The sequence below is a fragment of the Barbatula barbatula genome (genome assembly GCF_947034865.1).
Source record: "Barbatula barbatula genome assembly, chromosome: 19".
In the NCBI taxonomy this organism is placed as follows: Eukaryota; Metazoa; Chordata; class Actinopteri; order Cypriniformes; family Nemacheilidae; genus Barbatula; species Barbatula barbatula.
In genome coordinates this window covers 19468743-19492525 of record NC_136782.1, presented here as the reverse complement: position 1 = coordinate 19492525, position 23783 = coordinate 19468743, and the positions used below count along the sequence as shown (strand labels likewise).

General features: G+C 40.8%; 1 protein-coding gene across 1 annotated transcript in view; it reads right to left on the bottom strand.

Annotated features, from left to right (window-relative positions):
• The window catches only part of robo2 (roundabout, axon guidance receptor, homolog 2), a gene marked incomplete at its 3' end in the record, with an annotated part of 154085 nt that overhangs the window by 46266 nt on the left and 84036 nt on the right, over positions 1-23783 (bottom strand). The window contains exons 3-6 of the mRNA XM_079482167.1: positions 6281-6438; positions 5781-5901; positions 5296-5434; positions 218-354 (exon numbers count right to left, since the gene is read on the bottom strand). Coding sequence (XP_079338293.1) covers positions 218-354; positions 5296-5434; positions 5781-5901; positions 6281-6438 — 555 coding nt within the window. The remainder of the gene's footprint in view (positions 1-217; positions 355-5295; positions 5435-5780; positions 5902-6280; positions 6439-23783) is intronic.

The window sequence follows — 23783 nt, the reverse complement described above, 5'->3', positions numbered from 1 at the left end:
TTTTGTTTTTTAAGTGAAACATTGCTGAATCTAAACTTGAGGTATGAAACGTGCGAGACATTTTTGGGAGGAAGAAAACAACGGTGTGATCAACCACATCATAAGGATTGCATTCGTTTCTTGGATGCTCTGATGAGAATGTCCGACATGATTTTAGATTTCTAAATGCCCCCTATAGGAGATCTAAGCAGTGTGGTGGTCTCAGATGTTGACTGACCTCTGACCGTGAGGGTGGCGGACGCCTCTGTTTTGCCCACTCGGTTCTCCGCTATACAGGTGAAGGTTCCTTCATCACTCGCTGTGGCCTTCTTTATCCTCAGCACATAGTCATCTTTATCGTATTTAATATCATACCTGGAACACAAAGAAACATAAGTTCTTGTTTAGTTTACATACAGTGTATATGTATATGCTCAGTATATCTCTTCCTTAATAGTCTGTTTGCTTTAATAATAATATAAAGATGAAAATGTCATCCTTTTCTATTAATGAACACTGCTATTTAACATAAATAGCATACAGTATGCACATAAATAATATCATATAATACATAATACCCTTGCTGAAATAACAAAATGGTTTCCATTAAAAACCATTATGATCCAAGAGCTTTTTCCATTAAAACCATAAGAAAATGTTTTTTGTGCATTATTCCAGTAGCATTTAATATCCCATCTATATAATCCATCACATACCAGTAAACCCCATTATAGTTTCCATTAAAACCAATACAAATCCCTTTAAAACCAACTTCTTTAATGGTTTCTATATAGTTTTTTCAGCCGTTTCTGTTAAAATACCACTATGAGCAGTTAGCTTTTTTCCATTAAAACCATTACAAATGTACTTTTTGTCCATTTTCTGTATCGTTCCAAAAGGTTTAACAGCGTTCTATTGGTTCCCATCTGCCACATTACATCCCACTATAAGAGACCATCACATACCAGTAGACACCTATACATTCCAATATAACCAATACAATTCCCATAATAAGCACTATATCATTTACATTTCCGATTGTGTTTTTGTCTTTTTCATCAGGAAACATAACCGTATATAAACTCTATAATATATTAAAAATAATATATATAAATCTAGTTAACCATCACCAGCTACAGTCTGAAGGTCTAGCTAATGTGAGTCCATTTAAACTGACAGTGTGTCATATGTTATAGAGAATACCGGATGAGACGGATCTAGTATATTTAGACACAGAAACACAGAATAGAAACACTGCATTTTTTCATTACTGACAGCGAAAGATCAATTATTCAACAATGACACACACTCTATATAGAGCGAGGAAGCTTTCAACCAGAACCACAGATGCTTTCAATATTTATGAGGCGTCCAAATCCTGCGCGTGTGTGTGTGAGACAGAAGGAAGTGGGCGTATTTGTGAGCTAATCAGAAATGCAGGCCGTTACCAGGTCAGACTGTGCAGATAGGGATTTGAGATCCAGCCTTATTGATCCGCACCTCTCTGGCATCTCCAGGTACTTCAGGAGTATGTCCTGGAAACTGACAGCCAAAGGTGATGAGCTCCGTGTGCGTGTGGGGTGAAAGTGAGGTTGAGAAGTTGACAGGCCTTGCGGGTTGGTCGTCTTTGTAGTATTCTGCTATAATTGGGATTTCTTGTATGTGTGTATATGTGTGTGCGTGTGAGAGGGCCTTGTGTCATGGCAGTATTCGTCTGACAGCTAGACAACACACTGTCTGCTGTCTGTCACTTCAGATCCGCCCTTCCGCAGGAAGCCGGGCTCAGAGACATGCTGATTCTTGACACTGACTACCAAATAATCACCACCATTCTCACATCTGCTTTTTGATATTTACAGTATGAGGAAAGATGCAATCACATTCCAAAATGTATATTCTTCTTAAAAAGATGCTTTATTCATACGTTGCTTTTCTTCAAAAAACGAGAGGAAACTAATCATTTATAGACGGTTTCATCTTAAGAACATAAACAAACGTTACTGCGCAAGCGCACTTTTGTGACGCCCATCTTAACTTCCGGTACACATTCACAAACAAGCACCTGTAGATTATTTCTGAAAACAAGCAAAAGAAACCGAGAAGACGCATTACTTGGCTAAACTTGTCACTCCAATATTTTGAATACAACAAATTTACCTAAAACAATTATTATACAGTAAAATAATACAAATTAATATTAACATCAATTAAATATAAATAGATATATTATTAGACACTAGCCAAGCACAAACCGGAAGTTAACTGGGGGTCAGGTCAGCCTAGCCTGAACTTCCAGACCAGAAGACCACCATTTTGTTTTGTTATTGTATTCAACTTAAGTTTGAGCCGCATGAAATTTGTTTACATTTTCTCCATTTTGTGTAGGTAGACATATTAAATTCTGACATTTTCACACAATATTTTATTGTTGTGATGTGGAATAAATAATACTGCACGTTCCTGACGACTTCTGAGATTAAGGAAACAGAGTTTGCGTAATTGTCATGGAAATAATGTTACAATGCAAATAATCTTAACGGTCCTTTAATGTATTTCATTATAAATATTGATCTTCTCTTGATTTTGAGGTAAACTATGACCTGAAATTTCCTTGACAGTTTTGACCCATCAGTTTTGGCTCATTCTTGACAGAACTGGGACAGCATTATAAAAAATGGCATTCGATTACGTTGACTACTAACGTCATAATGGTCACAGCACACAGCGCACATCTATACATGCTTTGATCATGTGTGTAAGGTCACAAAGTCCAGGTTCACGTCAAAGTCAGATTTGTGAATACTGCTTTTATCGTTTTAATCAAAATGGAAGATTTTGACTGAGAGATCTGACAGATTGCAGATGCTGAAAAGTCGATATATATAAAGTGCCTCACTGACAGAGTCTAAGAATAAAGTCTGGAGAGATTGAGAGAGGACATAAACAGAAGGAAATCAGATTTTCAACCACTAAGAATAAATATTCTGTAAGATTGGTGAAACCACACAAACACACACACACACACAGAGAGAAACAGTAGCTCTTTCCTCTGCGAGCTGAATCTGTTCTCTATTAAGAGAGGAATGCAATTACACGTGGAATAAAGCAAGGCTGAGAATTCAGTTCAGTCCATTGGCCTTTAAACAACACGCACACATATTACACAGCGTGTATTGCTGACAGATTCGGGGTGTAAACATTTGCAGAAACAGCTTTCGCGAGGGTCTTTTTTCTTGTTAATTTGTACTTGGAACTTGGAGCTGCTGTGAAAGTCTGAGCCAAATGGCCTGGTGTTAGTTTGCCAAACTAATGAGATCATATCTCACAGCTATATGAACATCACAGGCATCTAACGGCAGAAGTTTGTGAAATTCCCGCACTGCAGAGGGAAAGATCTGGCACTTGTAGTAAGTGGAAAAGGAAACGTAAAAAAGTAAAAAAACATGTATGAACTATGCTCTTTGAGACACTTTTTCCTTACAGGTTTTATTAAGAATTTTGCAAACTTTGCTAAGATTCTGTCTTTCTTTTTTTGTAATTGAGAAGCACTTTTAAACAGAATATTTATTTGAAACAAAGTTAAAAACTTTTCACCACATTCATGCCGTGGAAAGCTTTCTGCATGTTAGCGGGACCCCACATGTATCTTCAGAAATGTTTTACGTCATAAAAATGTGGCTAAGTTTTATACGTTTTTGTCTACAGTATGTCTTCTCCAGCGCAACAAAGCGCTGTATGATGGGTTAACGTGTTTCTTCATTACAGATCATACGCTTTCTGACTCTATATTTCTCATGAAGCTGAAGGTCAACTGCTCAACATTTATCTACAAAATGTGCATGCTCTTAGAAGTCAGACATCTGCATAATCATGTGCGGGAGTCCACGAGAAAACAAGTGACTGCGCGACGGCCGAGAATGACCAAATTAAAATGATCGGCTTCTTCAAAGACGGCAAATAAAATAAGACCACGAGACACGTGTTTTGTCTAGTCTGGGTCTTCTGGTAATTACGTGCCGCACGGCCGTGAGTTATTTAATTGTCTGATTGTCTGCGTTTCTTTCTCTAAACCTAATTAATCTTTTGATATGCCGTTCAGAAAGAAAAGAGAAGAGCGTTGAGTTATTACCTGACGGATACACTGATTGTACTCGCCGAATTAATTACGATGTGTGTTTCAGCTGACAGCTGAATAATGCAGATTAATCAAATTGTTCCCTCCAAAACTAATATAGCAAGAAAACTCGGCGGGGAAAGGTGCGAAACCTTTGCCCACGACATTCGCGTTCTGCTGAAAGTGACTTGGTGATGTAATTACATTTTAATCTTTGTTACGTTTGGCAAGTGTGCGCTGCCGGACTGAATGTGATTGTGATGGATGACGCAAATCTTACGTCAATCGGACAGCAATACAAATGTAGATGTTTTAAAGCCTGAAATGTGGGTAGATACGACACAGACGTAGAGTTGTTTAGTCTGTCTGTTTGTGCTTGTAAGAGCATGTGGACTGGTGACCCGTATCATATCAAACACACAGACAAACAAACAAACAAACAAGCCACGATAGCGCTAAAATCCAGCCGTTGCCTGCATTCTTATCTGTCAGCTGAGGACATTCGCACACACACACGGGCGCGTTTGGAGCTGTCTGCCTTTGAAGCTGCTTTCTCAAAACCCCCCAAAAGACTTTGATCAAAAAACACACTTTCAAAGTTTTGCTTTTGGAAATGTGTTCTTTGTCATGCTATTAAGTTTTTATGCTTTTTATGCCAAAATAACTTTCACATGAATGTGCAAATAACTTTGGGACACCACGATGCTTTCAACATTGCAATATCGGCCAAGAACGATAGATTGTACACTGGTGTCCTTCCTGTCTGTCTTATCTCGTCTCTCTTTCGAGGTAATCGATCCAAATTTTCTTGCCTTTGACACTATGTATCTGGTACTTGACTAGATCTTTTTTTGTACTGTTGTCAGAACCGCTTTCATCCCCTCTCGCTGCCTCTACAATAAAGAAGGCCACTTCTTTTTTCTCATGACAGAACCTCACTTGAACCGGTTCAGTCTCACCTGTTCTTACCTCAGGGCCTCAGCACGGAGCGAAAAAACACCAATCGCTGAGGCCCATCGCGCAGCTCCGGCTTAAATTATCAGCAGGTGGGCCCCGCAAACAGAGCTCCTGTGTTTCTGTAAATGGGGCCCAGCGTGGAGCTCAACGCTTCCATTACAGGTGGCTTTTATGGGTATAGGAGTAGAGATTTGAAATAATGCTTTAGATTGGCAGACGTCTACGCCAGCGTGTCCCTGTCTCACCTCCCGCGGGGGATGTCAATTTCGTCTTTTTTCCAGCGCACTGAAGGGGGCGGGTCTCCCTGCACCTGACAGCGAAATTCCACCGCCTCTTCCTCAAGAACCACCTGGTTTATGGGACGCCGCAGAAACGTGGGCCTCTCTGGAAGATACACCGATGGGAAAAGGACATTAGGAGTACAGAGAATGACTCAGTGTTGACTCACGCTGAGATGAAACAACAAACCACAAAAAGGTTTGTGTTATTATGTAAGAGAATGATAAACGTGTCCCGGCACATTTTACGACTAACGTGAATACACAAGCATAAATAGGGGAATTAAGAATGACACATTCTCTCACTATGGAAAAACATCATGACGACTGTCCAATGAACGTAAAAAATGTTCAGAACATGACCCAACCATTTAACATTTTTTCAGTTTTGTAGATTTTTTTAAGGATGTTCGGAAATATCTGAGAATCATGACTAGGCAGTTGGCACGTACCAAACACGGTGACCTGAGCCGTCTCGCTGTCTCTCTCGCCAACCATGTTCGTGCCCACGCAGATGTAGATGCCAGCGTCGCTTTTCCTCGTGTTGGAAATCATCAGCTTCCCTCCCCGGATCTGAGTAACAACATCACAACATTACAAACAACAAAACTTCAGGACATTTTAACTCCAAAAACTATATTTTAGAGATGCGCCGATATATATCGGCCAAATCATCTGTCTCGGCCAATTAAAGCCATTATTGTTTCAAAACAGCCGTTGATCAGGGCCGATATATCCTGTCTATCAAAAGAGCACTGAAAAATCCAATGAATTTGTGCTCTGTGTTTTAATTAATGCAAGGTATTATAACCACCATACTATCGGTATCGGCATTGACAGATATCACTGAAACATCTCCTATTGGCTATCGGTCTCGGAACAATTTTTATTTACTGGTTTACAAACTTTTCCTCTAAAATCTGCTCGTAATGTTTTCGTATCCTCTTCTCACCTTTATCCTGTCATCCTTTTCTTCAATTCGTACTTTGTCTTTCTTCCAATAGATGGTGGGCTCCGGATGGCCACGAGGTGGGACGCATTCCAAGATGGCCGGCTCTCCGGCGGCGACCACCACATCTGTCGGGTTCTGTCTGAAATCATCTCGTAACACTGAAAGAGATAGAAAAAGAGATACAGATGAGCTAATTCTCGAACCATTTGCAAGTGTAGCCACGCTTACGGTCCCTAGGGCACAAATAATCGCTCTTGTGCTGAAACAGATGTCATTTAATCAGACGTCAAATTCTCGGCTGAGCTGGAACGTGCTCGCGCACGTGCGCAGGACACCTGTCTGAAAGTTAAGTGTTTAAGGTCACATCAATAACACGCCATAAATCGTACCGTGTGTGATGGCATCCGTATGAAAAAGGGTGTGTTTGATTTGATGGGGTGACAATGAGAAATACTTAATTGGATTTAATAGAGGTTCACTATCGAGCGAAAGAGAGAGAGAGATTATGCCCTCCAGCTCTCTGTCACTCATACGGTGTCGGTGGGTGGGCGAGTAAATCTGTGCGAACTAATCACCCATGCTAACCCTTTCATCCTGCCATCTACGCCCCTGGCTATAACTAAAGTAGCAATAAACACAACAACGAAAAACATACAAGAGGTCACCTAATTGTCAGCGATAAATAACTCCAGCGGATTAATGAACACACACCTGTATGCCACATTTTCACATTCGTTACCACATCCTTATTAATAAACAAGTCGGGTATTATACCTTTGCGTCGACCTGTTATGAGGGATTTGTCAGCCGGTCATGTGTTAATAGAGAAAAATGCTTCTGTTTTGATTTAGACTACAGATAATGACTTTAAAAGCGAAAAAAGAATAGCTCTTTGTACACAGATTTCGTGGGAAGTCCCTGCATGATGCTTTCTATACACATAAGGATATAAGCAGGTATTAATGTATGGAGGTTGTACAGCGCCTTATTTTTATGTTTAATCTTGAGGGAGAAACACGGCAGCAAACATGCAATGGGACCAATACGCCTGTTTTACATAATGGGAAAAGTGTATGAGCCATAGAAATGAATCCTTAGAACGCAGATTTATTGGATTTTGTCTTCACTTTCAGATCCAGTCAAATCGGCTTTGTGCTTCTACAAAAGGTTTCAACGCGGTAAAACAAAACGTGCTCCCGGAATTCATTTAAGCAGAGAACAATATTGCTGTCAAGTAAAAAAGACGAAGCGTGGATGTGTAAAACATTTCCAAACTTCATGACTTTTTCTGGCCTCGGGGCGCATGCAGACATTCAATACGCATAATTGCATTTTCATCCCCCTAAATGCCTCGACTTCCGCCTTCTTCATATCTTTCTGTCTCTCACATGGAGAGATGAGACTCTCTGTCTTCCGTCTGATTAATATTTATATATTGTTCCTCCCCCGCATGTTTGCGAGAGCAGCATCTGTCTGCCAGGCTTCAGGCTACAGAAGGAATCTGAGGAATATTTCTCCACCTCGTCTCCTGGAGGACGGGCGGTAGAGGTGGAGGGGGTTGTTGAGGGTTAAACAGGCAACTTTGCACTTTTTTGGCAATGCTTCAAAACTTCGTAGTGAAGTTGAGGGTTCGCAGTGAAGGAGGGTAACATGAGACGGTACGGTGGAGGAAAGCCAAGAGAATCATTAAACAAGGACAGATGCTACTTTGTACTTAAGCATGTTTGGTACAGCCGGATAATACCAAAGGCAATTAAAAAGTGTCGATATTAGAGTTGACTTTTCTTTTGTTGGTACATTTTTGGCACGTTAGTCACAGGAAAGCCACAAAATCTTGCAACAAGATGGCAATTGTGCTCTCAAGTTCGACTACCGGCCGGACGTCTTTGAATGAGCTAAGGGAGGTAAAGTAACAATGCTTTTGAATGCCCCTGTACAATGTGTAACATTCGTTCAATATACGTTGGTTGCGTTCACGTCATATTTGTCTAAATATTATTTGGGAAGAGTACGAAAGGAATCATTTTTCCAAACATGTTTTTAACATCTATTTTGAGGTAAGATCTGCTCCACAAAGACATGCAAGGCAAATATTTGAAGGATGTAAAAATATTTGTAACTTTGTTTATTTATTATTATAACATAACATAATATCAAATAATACAATTATGAATAATATAAACATTATGAAACATAGAAAATACAACAATAGAACATAATATTATTATTTTATAGATTTATCAAAACGATACAATTGATCGAAAGACATTGTATTGTATGAAGATACAGCAACTGTATGAAGATAAATGTGAGAACACACATAGCATGTGGAGGATATGTCTCTTTTTACTAGGAAATAAAAACTGTTTTTTTTCACCCATCATGCATTGCAGCACTGGTAGCTTGTGTCTGCATCAAAGGCAGCGAAGGTCAGGACACAGCAGAATTACAGTACAGGACTAGCCTACAGCATATCACACTTGTAGCGCACTTCATAACAACATACTGACCGTGAGATACAGAGAAAGAGAGACGGTGAATAGATGAGTGCCTTCCTAGTATGATATAAGCAGTGATAGCATTTCATTTGAGAGTCTCTCGAAAGTGTTCGCACTATACCCTGTGCAGTTTCTGATGTGGCTTTCCAATGAAAGAGTGTAAATGTGTCACTCGGAGAGAAAGCACATTTTTTAAACATTGCCCGCGGCTTTGTGTGTGTCTGTGTGTGTTTCATACAAGATGAATGTAAAAATGCTGGCCAGTCCATAGTGGGTACAAATTCAGTTTCATTTGTTTGCAGGCTGTATTAGATCTCTTATGAGCCCCAGTGACCCCAGTAAACCCCATCTCATCTCCTAAACCTCACACTGCAAATAAAGCCCTCCAGTCACGCACATAAGGATACATCTGGCCTTCAACATCATCATCGCGAATCTCCTCCTTGAGGCCTAAAACACACATTCCGTCTTGCATAGTGGCCGAAGATCACAAATATATTTCAACTCTCCATTCAACAAACATATAAAGGCGCGGGTATACTTGACTTTCCGCGTCCGTCTTTCACACAAACGCGTCCGCAGAGCTTCCTCCGCATACTCAATCTCGGATACGTGTGGACTTCTGTCCCATACAAAGGCCTCAAATAGGACGCCCTCTTGCTCCGAAAACCGCACTCATCAGCAAACAATACAATTAACTCTTAATGAACCTTTTGTTCGTGTGTCTTCTACACACCACTCCCCAAATTCAATTGAGTCTAATCCCGGGCTTTATGGTAATGTATAGCTCATTAAAATGCTGGCTAAAAGTCATTAAAATTCACTCGGAGTAATAGCTTCATTACTGTGATATTGCTGAAAAGCAAAGACCAAAATGAGGAAGACGGAGAACAGGAGAGAGAAGAAAAGTGGATGATGGGACAAAGAGAACGACGACTCTCTAATCGCTTAATTGCGACTGAAAACATCAAGCATTTGCATAATCAACACGAGCGCTGGCCGACTCATTTTCGGTGAGACTTTTGGATTAATTAAACAGCACTGATTACTAAAGACACGTTTCCTTCGAAAATTATTAAGGGAGGCACTTCAGGGTCTCTGCGAGACGCCAACTGTTTCCATCTTCCTGTGTGAATGCGTTTTGCCCGGTGGGCATCGAGACCATGAAAATGGGCGTAAAAGTTCTTATTAAAATGTGTTGCTTTATCGATGGCACGGACAATTAAATCCGATTATCTTATTAAATCCCCAAAATGAACTACAATGTATGAAGACAAAATGCAAATGCCACGGCTATAGAAACTCGCCCGCCTCCACAACCTTTAAAATTGCGTTTTGAGTTTTTTGGAAGCATTGTATAGAAAAACCAAGTTGATCAACCAGCTTTGCGGTTGTATAAACCAGCATAAAGCAGAATGGAGTATCACACTGATCTTAGCCGCTTCTTCAAGCGGCAAACAGCAGGATGCATACGCACCGCAGTTTGTGAACCACTTCAAAAGTCACCCACGTGTTCCAAAAGTCATCTGGTGTGCCTGATCCACAATAATGAACGACTCCTCTGACTTTGGAAGCCTCGGCAGCGCGGTGAGAAACCTGCTTGTGAAACCCTGATCAAAAGCCAAAAGTCACATCTACTCCTACACCTTTTTCGAACAAGAGAAATCGAGCGAGGGAGAAAGATTAATAAAATGAACGCTGCTCCTTATTTCCGAGATATCAAAGATCTCCATCGGCTAATGAAGGTGCTGAGCTCTTCTCTGGTCTATTTATATAACGGAGAGGAAAACCTTCAGATGGCTTTCTGAGATATGCCTACAAAGTTGCTCTCTCCTCTATTCGTTCTCCTGCTCTTAAATTAGTTTGTCAAGACGGAAAGCGTCACGATCGCTCATTGGGGAACTCTTGCGTAGAATCAGAGCTGTGGTCAATTTATATTTTTATAGATGTATATTTTGTGGGTCAGAAGTCATTTAAGCACAGCTGCCTTCTGGATTTTCCACTGTCTGCGGCGTCTTAGAGAAGAACATGTCACTTCAGATGAGTGGGGTTTAGAAAGGAAATGGGTTGAAATCAATCTCTCCGTCTCTCTCGCTTCTAAAGCTTCACTCTATTCCTAAAGGGCCAGCGTGCAGCGAAGGAACCGAATTTGAGGAAAGATGAAGAGAGGCACACTATACGATAAACTATATTAAAGTTGCATCATTTCCATAACGTTAGCCAGTGTTACAACATACCGTATATGTATGGATTGTTTTCATGCAATGTGTTTTGGCGCCGTTCGTTCATGCAGAAGCGATGCAGGATGACGCAAACTCTGCTGGATGTAACACTAGCCAGCTGCAGTGTGAAAGCACATCAACACACGAAAAACACTAATACAGTTCTGGTCTTCATGAACAAAAAAATTGTGTTTTTCGTGGAGTGACATTGCAGACCTGACCTTAGAAGGGTAACGTGAGCCCCACGGTGGAGCTCCGTGAGGAGACCTTCACTATTGTTGGAATGAGCTCTATAGTTTCAGCAGCATGCGACACACATGTACTCACAGACACAATGGTTGAAAGGGGAATATGTGTCTTATGTGTTGATTGTGGTCTTCTGGCTTTAATGCTTTGCTGTATTTAATTAAAGTGGAGGTGTTTTGTGGGAAGGTGTCTGATATCAGCGGCGGCTCGCGTTTAATCAAACTCTCTGCTGGAGACGCTGCATTCATGAACAAAAGCCTCGCTTCCAAACTAGAGTACATGTGTGTTTCGGACAAGCCACATTAATGCTAGACACACTGCTATCTGTCTGTCCGTCCGTCCCTCCATCCATCCATCCATCCATCCATCCATCCATCCATCCATCCATCCATCTATTGACCTACCGACCTACCTACCTACCTCTCTCTCTATCTATCGATCTACCGACCGACCGACCGACCGACCTACCTCTCTCTCTCTCTCTCTCTCTCTCTCTCTCTCTCTCTCTCTCTCTCTCTCTCTCTCTCTCTCTCTCTCTCTCTCTCTCTCTCTCTCTCTCTCTATCTATCTATCTATCTATCTATCTATCTATCTATCTATCTATCTATCTCTCTCTCTCTCTCTCTCTCTCTCTCTCTCTCTCTCTCTCTATCAGAACAATCAGTGTGTATATGGCAAGGAATGAGAGAGAGCTGACAGCAGTCTGGTGTTGAATCCAAGTCAGCGCTCAGCTCTCACACCGACGTTAAAAATTATTTATTGACTGTTTTATGGATCTTAACAGGAGAGGAAGAGCAAAAATTACACTGGATATCCTGATGACCTTTACAGCATTCTGAGCCATGAATAGATGGAAAGAAATCCACGTGCATGAGAAAGCGAGTTAGATGGGGATATGTGATATGTGAAAATCTGCTGCATCTTTCTGCAGTCATGGCTGGTTGCGTGCTTGCGTGTGTGTGTGTTGCATCAGAGGACAAGATTAATGGACCTTCGGCTTCAACGACCCAAACTAACAGCGAAAAGAAAACAGAGCGAGTACATCTGCTCGTGTGTGCGCTAACCCTTTACAGCTAAACACTGGAAATACATTCATCGGGTTGTTTGCAAACTCAGCATCTCTGCACCATTAGGCTTAGGTCATCAAACACACACACACACGGTAAGTTAAGATGGAAAATAGAACAACATCGTTCCAGCAACAAAACAAAATGGCTTGTTTTGAATGAATTCCAACAAAAGACCGAAATCTATTTGCAAGATTAATGTCAAAACATCTCACACACAAACACCTGCGCATTAAAACACACCTGCTGTGTCATTAACAGATGTTTCCTTCTGTCTCTAGCTGATTCTCAGTCTCTATAAAGAACCGACTTGTTTTCGGTATAAATCATCTTGGCCTGTTTTGCTCAACAATAGACGACACAAAGACCCTCACCGGATCACGCAAGCCTCTTTCACAGTCATTTGTACGTTTCTCTTGCTGTTAATTGCATCATAGGCTACGGGAGGTAATTTTGTTTGTCTGGCTTGTAATTGGCCGGCTGCCGCAATGCAGTGGGGGATGAACTTCAGATACGCCTTTGTAAAGAAAACTAGATGTTATGGGGAGAACCCTCGGCTCTGTGTGGCAAAGACTGGAACGCAGATTTAAGATGTGAAGTGCCCCCCTACGGTTCAGAAACGTGTGTGGCTGGATGTGTTGTTCATCTGAAATGCAAATGTATCTACTCTGCACATACGATTGAATGTGTCTTGCTCTGTCTTTACTACAGAGGAGGCATCTGTACCTACCTGTTCTTTACAAAAATGTAATAAAATAAAAGGCACCACTTTCACTTCAGCACTAAAATTAAAAAGTCAAGTCTTGTAAAAAAAACATTTTGTTTTGCAAATAAATCTTTTATGACTGAATGTCCTGAAACTGGAAAACCCACATAAACAGCAAGATTAAATGGTCTACATAACCAAATAAATGACATAATTCTGTGCTATAATCTTTCCCAAGTATTTTGCCCTTACATCTGGATGCCCTGAAGTCATAATGCTTCCTGATCCTCTGCGATTACTTGACTAGTGCGGCTGGAGATGACAAATATCTGTATCAGTAAAGCTTCGGCCTGATGTGAGCAATTTTACCCCAGTGAAACCAGCAGGAATACGATGAGTCAGGTCATGTGCTCAATCCAGCATCCGTTCGCCTACTGCCCACCGCAAGCCTTCTGCCGAGCCGAGTACATTTCTGCTGAGCGCTTCTGAATCCAAACGCTCTTTATTTGTCCTCTCTTTTTTGGATTTCTCATTTTAATTAAATGGCAAAGCCAATTCGGTTAGAGACCGACTATAGAACACTATTCACATCAGCTACTGAAAAAAAGCATTCACGTCAATACTAATCTGCCCACTGTTAGAGGTAATTTAATAACGCCAGACTGCTGCGCAAATCTCAAAAAGGGGAGAAATGGGAGTGTGTGTTTATAAACAGTAAAAGTCAGCGTACCTAGAAGTCTGTAAAGAGTTAGACAATAACTGTTTGTTACCGAATCTCATTACCATCCATCATTGCTTCACTGTCTTCTTAATGGCCGTGTTAATGACCTTCATGAGTTTGACAAGCTTATAAAGTTATGTCCACAATTCTTTGACAGAACTTCAGTACTGGTTAAATGAACTTCAATAATATATATATATATATATATATATATATATATATTAAATCAATTAAAATGTAGCTTATGCATCTTAACTAAAACAAATTAATCTGTTGACAAACAAACTTATTAATACTTTGTGTTGCCTCCCAAAACATGTATGGATGTTTACATTGCACATCTGTAATAGTTTGTATAAGCAGCAAGATTAAATGAGCAAAGAATGCCAATGAATTTACAAAAAAAGCAGGTCTCCTTACATGGAATTCACCATGTTGTTTCTACAGTAGTTAAAATGTTAAGGCAACCAGGTTTAAAGTTGAAACAACAAAAAACAACAAATCATTTTTACAGTATAGAATAATAAGAAAGTTGGGGGCCATATTGTGAATGGACCCCAAAAACTAAAAACACAGACTTACATTAATATTTTCCTGTGCCGTTTCAACTTCACAATGGCGGCGACCGGGGGCTGACATAGAAAAATACGCTTTATGAAAACCCAAACAAACAACAGCACGATTGTTTTTGCTGGTCTCCTCAAGACCTTTATGAACGTTTAACTTTGAGCAGCAAAGTTGGAAAGATAAGTAGGCGACAATAGACAAACGTTCACGTCGGAATTGTGAGCGGCCACTGGTTCCCCAGGGTAATGAATCTCTATTGCAGGACTGCATGTCTCCGTACAACCCAATTAGTGTCAATGTGTTATCTGCTGCACACAGATATCCAGATAACCCTCAGCACAGAGCACCCGGGCAAAAACGAAACGTCACACACGGATAAAACACATCCAACGGTTCCCCCTGTGCTCACGTTCCTGAGTGTCTCTCTGTAATCTCAGCATCGAGACTCAGATTAAGAAAACCGTCTCGTTTTTAATAAGTCTTGGTCAAAGCTAGCAGAACGTCTGCATCTCTCGGTTTCAGCGCATCAATCTCCGAGACGGGAGACCGCAGACGTCGGAAAACCGACTCACATTTCTTCCGCTTCAAATGTTTCTGGAGAAACATGAAAGAGCACGGGAGCGGACGAGTTGCACTCGCTCTCTCTCTCTTCATCTCTCTGCAGCAGCGAGCAGAGCTGCTGTCTTCCTTCAATTCTCCATGAAAAAAGAGAGAGATATTTGAAAGAAGGAGTGTGGTTGTTTTTGCATATCTTTCGTTTGAAGGCGGGTATCAGTGTCAACGGCTGTTGAGCTCCAGGCCTGTATCCCACACCTCCAGAGAGAGAGTGTAACCTTCACCACCGGGTTGACTTCAACTACACCAACATCAAACTGAGTTTGCAACTTTTAAAACTGCCTTTTGTTGTATTGTTATTCATTAAATTGTCAGAAAATAACAGTGGTTGTGGTTATTGTGTGCGGATAACTTAAAACAAACCCCCGTCTACCCCATTCTTAAAAAACTCAATGCAGCTTGTTTTAAAAAAGAAAAGTTAGAAAGGCAACGACAATGCACAAAAAGGGAATGTATTCAAAAATACACGCTAATTCAAACGTGACAGCTAGTCTTTGTTCCTCGAGGGGGGAATTTAACACTGACTGGCAGCGAAGGGTGGAAGTTTAAATCTATTGTGTCGGCGGAAAAGTCATTTTTTCCGCAATGCCGTTTCCCAAAACAATTTTCTTGCATTCGCAGCCTGTCTAATGTTTTGAATGGCTGCACTCAGAGAAAAAAGGGGGCGATATGAAGTTTGATTTTTCATGACATCCATTTGACAGGAGTAAGGCGGAACCAACAGCGAAAAATCCATCTCTTGGGTGCGCGGGGCTTTCTTTAAATTTGGAGATTGCCTCAACCCAGCCGTGACTCTTTAACACGACCTGTTTCCATCTCCCAGGCATACGCTCCCTATGAAAAAACAACAGTGGCAGAAATTTAACACGACTGCAAAAAAAACCTAAAGCGGTCATCAATGAAGCGAAGAAGCAAGTTTAATCAATCTTCAAAGATGGCTATTATTATTCAGGCTCGATTTAGACCCAACACAGGCAAAACAGAGGCCATACCTTTCAGAGCCTGGGCTCTTTTGATAGCCGCTGACCCGAACAAGCCCCGGTTCTTCTGTTGAATAATTCATGGCATAAAAACGGGTCCGGTTTGTGAAAAGATGTGGCTGACATTTTCCGGTGGGGGAAGCGAGTGAAGCAGATGAAAGAGTCTCTCAGAAACCTGTGACCCCGTGTGATGCCTTCCTGACAGCATCCCGGTTAGTATTCTCAGCAGGGTCGGCCAGGGAAGCAGGTAATTGTGACATGTTTTACATCAATACGCTCCCATAAGAGACAAGCCGAGCACTGGGGACGAGGTTTGCTCGGGACGTTCCGTTTTAGCCCGCCTGCGAAAAACCCAACCATTACCCCGGCTTTGAAATACGATTGTTCAAGTCACCAGAAAGAATTTGCAGTTAAAGACAGCTTTTGGGGAGATTAGCATAATCAGTCCACGGTCGAAGACGTTTGGTAAACGCGGGTGTGATTAATGCCGGCAATTACCTGAGATGAATGCAAATGCCGCCACGCTGCGATGCCGGACACGAGAGAGAGACGGACATCGATCCAAACACACAGCCGGAGAGTTTGTCAGGTAATGGAATATATCCGCGTGCATTCACACTACTTTCTCAGTCTCATTTATATGGACACCTCTCCATCAATCTACTTTCTTTCGGGGATTACAGGAGCGGAAAGTCTTGATGGAAAAATGTCTATTCCTGTTGAAATAGAATATTCTATCGGTGATGCCACACACGCGCTCAATGCCGTGGCCTTTCTGGCAGATCACTCTGCGATTTATTGTCAGGCCAACGCGATTCCCCCTCCATTAACAGAGCCCACTCAGAGCAGCCTTCAATTAACATGAGGCAATCAATTAAGCGGCCGGAAGGCAGCCTGTGGCCACAGACACGAGATGAATGTGCGGTTGTTTCAAAAAGAAAACACATTTACATAACTTGCATATACTTGCAGAGTTTCTGGAGGGTGAAGTCACAGCATATCTATTGAGGAACATTCATAGAGGAGAATAAAGACCCACCATTGGCTGAATAGTTCCCGAACCTTTAACATCTAAATAACTTTCTGCTTTACAAAATACTTTTTTTGCGGAAGTTATTTTTACAAGAACCCTTTGGCATTGCACATAGAAGAATTTAAGACAATAACATTTAAGGAAGTCCACACTACAACTATGCCATGATTGTTGGGAGCATTTTATCTCCAGTTGATAAACCATAAAGCACTGACAACCAATCAAATTCATTTGAAGTTAAAGGGCTTGCTCATATCAAATATCTGTGCGCAAGCATAATGTTATCGTCCATCGGTGTGGACGCTAATGTGATCATCATTATGGATTTCGTTATAGTTACTTTCCTTGGTGTGAATGGCGCCGGAGGCTTGCCAAATGTTTTTCAACTTCCTGTGAAACTGTGCTCTTTATGTACAGTAATAACAGTCGCTCGCTCTCTCTTTTTGCTTTGATCTATCTCTTTCTCACTTCCTGTTAAGAGTGACTAATGGTTTTAACGCTCTCTAAGATGTGCATACTAATTCAATCAGGAGAGGTGATTCATCGCTGGCTGGTCTGTAATATACAGTAGAGTGTTTAAGGGACACTAAAGGTTACTGATTTATGAACAAACCAAACTGTTAGATTCTTCATTTGCTCTCGGAGTAGAACAACAATAAGAAGTTTCAAAGAGCCAAAGTGAAGCTTATTCCCTTATACCACAGTACAGTGATGATACCGGATGATAAAATGATAACACTGCTAAAGAAGCTGTGCTTTGAAACACGATAGCTGGTTTCAAGTTAAACTCAGCGATTTATTAACTGCTATAGACGGGTACATCATCAACCACCACTCCAGCTACAACTACACGAAAAACTTATACAAAACTGATACTTACAAAAATGGGGTGTAAAATGGTTTTACCCACATGAAAAATATGGTAGTATACTATACTATATAAAATGTGGCAAAATTCACAGAAACTAAAGTGTTTTTTAACGTTACTATTGTAAATGGTTCTAACAAACATGAGAACCAATGTTACTCACATACTGATCCGAAACGAAGCAAACTCCTCGGGGGTGATTTTTAGACCATCTTTCTCTCCAACACCTCTCTGCTGTAACGTATCTCCATAGATATCTATGAGTATCTCTTTATAATCTTATTATAATATAATTAACGCAGATCCCAGCTACCGCTCGACTTTTATCCTACTTTTTATACTTAAAATCCACAGACCTTTCTACAGTATTTTTAATGCCCGCATGATCTCTTTCCTGCGTCTACATGAGAAGACACGCTGTCGCAGCCGACGACATGTTTTGTACTGTGGTGGCCACCGTCGTTTTTTGGACTGAGAGATTCGTTGCAAATCTATAATACAACGCTAGTGGCCGCTGTAAATCATAAACTGCGCCTTTAATGAAGAATTATCATGAAATATAATGTAAATGTTACAGACAATAGAAAAAGGCAAAGGTGACCGAATGGTTCTTTGGGGAAGCAAAGAACCTTGTAGCATCTTTGATTTTTCATGTGGGAAAAATGGCCTTAATGTGTCCATTTATGCCAGAGATAAATTCTTGATCATACCTGTCCTGGTTGTCGTGGAGACCTGCAAATTCTCCAAAACTACCATGCCCTCACATACACACGCACACACACGAGTAAATGGTCGATGCGCTCTGCGCCAGCCTGTCAGACGCGATCAATACATCATTCGTCCTGTAACGAGCCTCCGCCACTCCATCTCTTCCTCTCCTTTTCCATCTCATGATTATTCCTCCTTTCTTACCTCTCCCTCCCGATCGATCCCACGCTCCACACCGGCCTCGGTGTAAAGCACACGCAATTAGAGCGCCTTCTAATCTTCCTCGCTGTCTGTCTCCCGTCCACTGCCTTCCATTATGTATGATATAAAACCCTCCTCACTAACACTAATGAAATCAAACAGGATTCAGAGGTATTAAGTAACTTAAACACTCGACAGGGGTTCGAGAGCCAATCCTGAAGGAGCTGGATGGATTGCAGATATCTGTCAACCCACCTTCACGTGCTGAACTGTGACTCAAACATCTCAATTTTGAACGTGACTCACTAATAACTCGACAAAGTCATGTTTCGAAAAAAAGTTTTCCGGACATACTGTATATCTAAACTTCAGAGAGCACAGGTTTGATTCCCAGGAAACACACACAGTCACTTTGGATAAAAGCATCTGCCAAACGCATGCATGTAAATGCAAACTAATCCATATTTAATAAACATATTTACATGAACAGCGAAACAGTTTTCTTTACCGCGTGAGGTTCTCGATTGACACCAACATAAACAGTGTAGTGAATAACCAGAGAAGAAATTGTGTTCTTTGAATGATGCGTTGACTTGATAAGGAATATTAATCCACAAATAACAAAAGGTCTCTTTGTGTGATGTTACGAACGCTAGCGGTACAAATGCTAACAACTCCCAGATGTCTTCAACATCTGCCGCAGCTTTCACAGGGAAAATATGACAGATTACTAAATAAAGTGATATATTTTTAATGAAATATCAATCAGAAGAGAAACAAAACCGTCCAGGATGACATTTCTCTGTATTATTCACATTACAAGTGGAGCTGGAAGAGCTCCGGCTAATGAAAGCTACAGTGATGAGCTTTGGTCTTAATCGGATCATATTTGGCAGGCGAGGACTTAATGGTCCTTTCAAACCATCCAACCCGTCAGCTATTTTCAGCACCCACGAAATCAAATCACACTTTGTCGTCATATCCATTAAAAATGCCAATAATTAAAGTCGGAGGCTTAGAATGAACGATAAAGGCACAACACGGAGCATTAGGATCTGCAGTTTTCCACGGTTTAGTACAGAGTGAGTTATTTCAAAGGTAATTTGATTTTCTTTGCATGGTTTCTGTCCTCTTGAACGTGTCGAACAAAACAGCAATCTCTGTCAGATCCTTAAACTTCAACTAATTGAATAAAGTCACAAATGTGATTCACTATTGTATTAAATAAAACGATTTCTTAAAAATTGTTTCATAAGATCTATATTGCACCCTTGGTTGATAAATATTTCAATAAAATCTAGATGAAATGAATAGGCTCATTTGGCTTAAGAGTCACTGCAGATGTGCAGATCTGTGATGGACTCTATGACTCCGCTCGACCCTTTGGGTTTGCAGCTGTCAACATCTGGCGCCGCAGCCTGTAGCACCTCGCGTGAAGCTTCCGCTGTTGTCAGGTTGAAAAATGACCCACCGATCGTTGAATGTGTGCGTCAGAGGGTGGGCAGCACGCGGGGCTGTCTCGCGGTCTGCTGAGTTTTAGCAATGCCCCGTGCCCCCGTGGGGTCTGGAGGTAGGTGTGTGTGTCGGGGGACTATCGTCGCGCCATTTGTGCTTTTATAGCACATCAGATAGTGAAGACAGATGAGTCATTAGTCTATCAAAGCACCACATCCCGTCTCTGTGACAAACGACGGATTGTCTGTTTGTGCCAGAAAGCTGCCAGATATTAAAAGGTGAGCATAAAAAGAAGCCGTTTGGACAAGTATGTTTAAAATGATGTACAAACGTAAAGACGCATTGTTTCGTCATTATTAAGATTCCGTTATATGGCCGTTATACTATGATGCTGTTTTGGGCTGAGACTCTAAGCGGGCAGAAAATCAAGGTCACCAGTAATATATATATATATAAACAAACAGACAGTAAAAGATGGAGGAAAAGCTTTTAAATGTTTAAGCAGGCGCCAGGGGAGCTGTACACACTGCCGTCTAATGGGTATGAGTGGAAGAGATAGAGAAAAGAAAAGGGAGAGGGGACATCATAAACATCTCGCTCCTGCATTTTAGTCATTTTACGGTTCCTATGAAACAGTCGCCGTAAACAACAACATAACTGTGATCCAGTGCTGTAACAGGCCTATATAAAACATGAATAAAAGTCCATATTTTACTCAGAAATTACAATTATTATCAAGACTAAAAATATAAACATACCATACAAAGGAATAGCGCCCCCCAAAAATATGAGGACGCTATTGGACATTTTTTTAAATGGGGATAAGCAAATTTCAAATCAAGTGTCTTTTACTTTCATGCAGAAAAGCACAAAATCATCATTGACCATTCTATAAACTGTTTGAAATTACGTTTTTGGAGATTTGTACAGCTGCTGGGACACCTGTGTGAACTTGAGGTGAACTGACTTCATACGTTCACCAAAATGACCTTGAGACCCGTTGGTTGAAAACGTAGAAAAGTTCGTTCTGAGAAAAGGTCCAAAATGATTTATTTGCAGTTTCCACGTGTTTTTTTATTTACTTTTTATATGCACCGACATTTTCATTACAATACTCCTGCCATTATTCTATAAGGTCACTGTAGTTCTTCAAAGCAAATATTTTCTACTACACAAGACAGCGTGAATCTGAGCAGTGAGACGCTGTACTTTATGTGTGTGCGTGCTGGTGTGTTTGAATGGCCAGTTGATCATAGACGGCCTGCCATGTCAAGCTGGGTAATCCCAGCAATAACGTCTGTGCTGAGTGAGATAGCACAGCAGAGCGCTATAGACATCTCTGCAGCATGCTGTCTGCACATAAAGAACCCTGGGGCTTCAGGGGCCCGACCTCCTCCAGAACACGCAGAAAAACACAACACAAGCCCCCTTATAGTCCATCTAAATACTCTGTCAATGACATTGTGTTTGCGCATTCAAGTTCAAGTATTTGATTGCTCTCAACCAACGATTTTAGTTCCATAATGTGATGCATTAACAAATAAAAAACTATAAATGTTTGAGAAACGAAGGATTGGACTTTATCCACCAACAGCAAACCATGCTCTACAACCAGGCACAATAACAAAGCAAACAGGCTCAATTCATTTTCATTTGGTCTTTAGTGTGATGACACAATTTCAGGTAACGGTGCAGATTATCTAGACCACAAATTCCAGCAATCCTTCTGAATCACACGTGACTCACTTCAGCTAAATCAACCTCTGGGAACCGCCAAGCTATTGTTTTCAGAATCTCTAATATCAATAGATTTACTGGAACTGGACTGAAGTTGAGCCAAAAAAACACATTCAGATGAAGCGCAAAGAGCCTCTTTTTGTGATATCATTCCACTGTGGGTCAAGCTGTGGCCTTTTTTGAAAATGAGTTTGGATAACCTCGTAATGTTTTAAAACAAAAGACAGAGGGGGTCATCATCTACCACCTCTCGTGCTGACAGACTTACATCGTGGCACGATACACGTACTGCTTCTCCGCAGCCGGACTGGTGACGGACTGATGGGAGACACAAGCCTGTCCTGTAACACGACACACACACTCTCAAGAGAGCACAAAAGTAATAGGACGCACACACTTGAAGTCTCGGACAGGCAGCGGTCTGAAGTGTTGACAGGCCCATTAACAGGGCCTCTCTGTTATTTCATGACCTCAAACGGAAATATACTGAATATAAAGGCCATCCGAGTCCTGACAGCGAGTTCTGCTGCTCATGGGAAGGCTGCACACACACTGACAGAAACGCAAACATACAATTCACACGTGCGGACTGGGAGCTATATATCCAGTTTCATGTTTTTATATGACACCGTGAAATACATTCACTATATGTCATCACTTACAGAGGACGATTACATTCACACGGGCCTCAAACCAAAATACCACACGTGGAACGCTGTTAAACCATAACACTAAGACCATCCTGTTCAAATATATCAAAAGTTATAATAGGTCTATCACGATTTCACAAAAATCGCTTTTTAGTATTATAATAAAGATTTAGCTGACCTGACAAAATTATTCATTGTCCATTACTTACACATTTAATGCTGTCATTGACATACTGTATAAAGAAATTTAACCTGATCACTTATCAGAACTACATCTGATGATGTCATAGAAACACACTTGATCACTAATCAGAACTACATCTGATGATGTCATAGAAACACACTTGATCACTTATCAGAACTACCTCTGATGATGTCATGGAAACACACTTGATCACTTATCAGAACTACCTCTGATGATGTCATAGAAACACACTTGATCACTTATCAGAACTACCTCTGATGATGTCATAGAAACACACTTGATCACTTATCAGAACTACCTCTGATGATGTCATAGAAACACACTTGATCACTTATCAGAACTACCTCTGATGATGTCATAGAAACACACTTGATCACTTTTCAGAACTACCTCTGATGATGTCATAGAAACACACTTGATCACTTATCAGAACTACCTCTGATGATGTCATAGAAACACACTTGATCACTGATCAGAACTACATCTGATGATGTCATAGAAACACGCTTGATCACTTATCAGAACTACCTCTGATGATGTCATAGAAATACACTTTATCTGATGATGTCACTATATGTTATTTATAGACATATTTATATATAATTTGTTTAAAAAATCTGTCAAAATTATTTGCTGCATCAGGGTTATGATCGTTTTGAGAGGTTGTTCTCTGGGAATAACGAATCTGCAACTGTCGCGACTGGCCAATCAGAATCAAGCATTTCAACGAGCCGTCTAATAATATTTGAAAAAATTCACTTATGCATATATACGCAAAATATGTTTCACACAGCGACTGGCTGATGTTTTATGGTTCCCATATAAATTAACAGAAAAGCACACAAAATTAACCCTGTATAAGGGGCGCTTAGATAAGACATCCAATAATAATGACATTAAACTCCATGTGAAACAAAAATGCCATTTAATGAATAAAGGGTGCTGTCAGGTGAGGGCGGGACCCAAGGGAAAACCAAGGGTGACATCTTTTTTTTGATGGGGTGAGTAAAGGGTCATTAGGTTC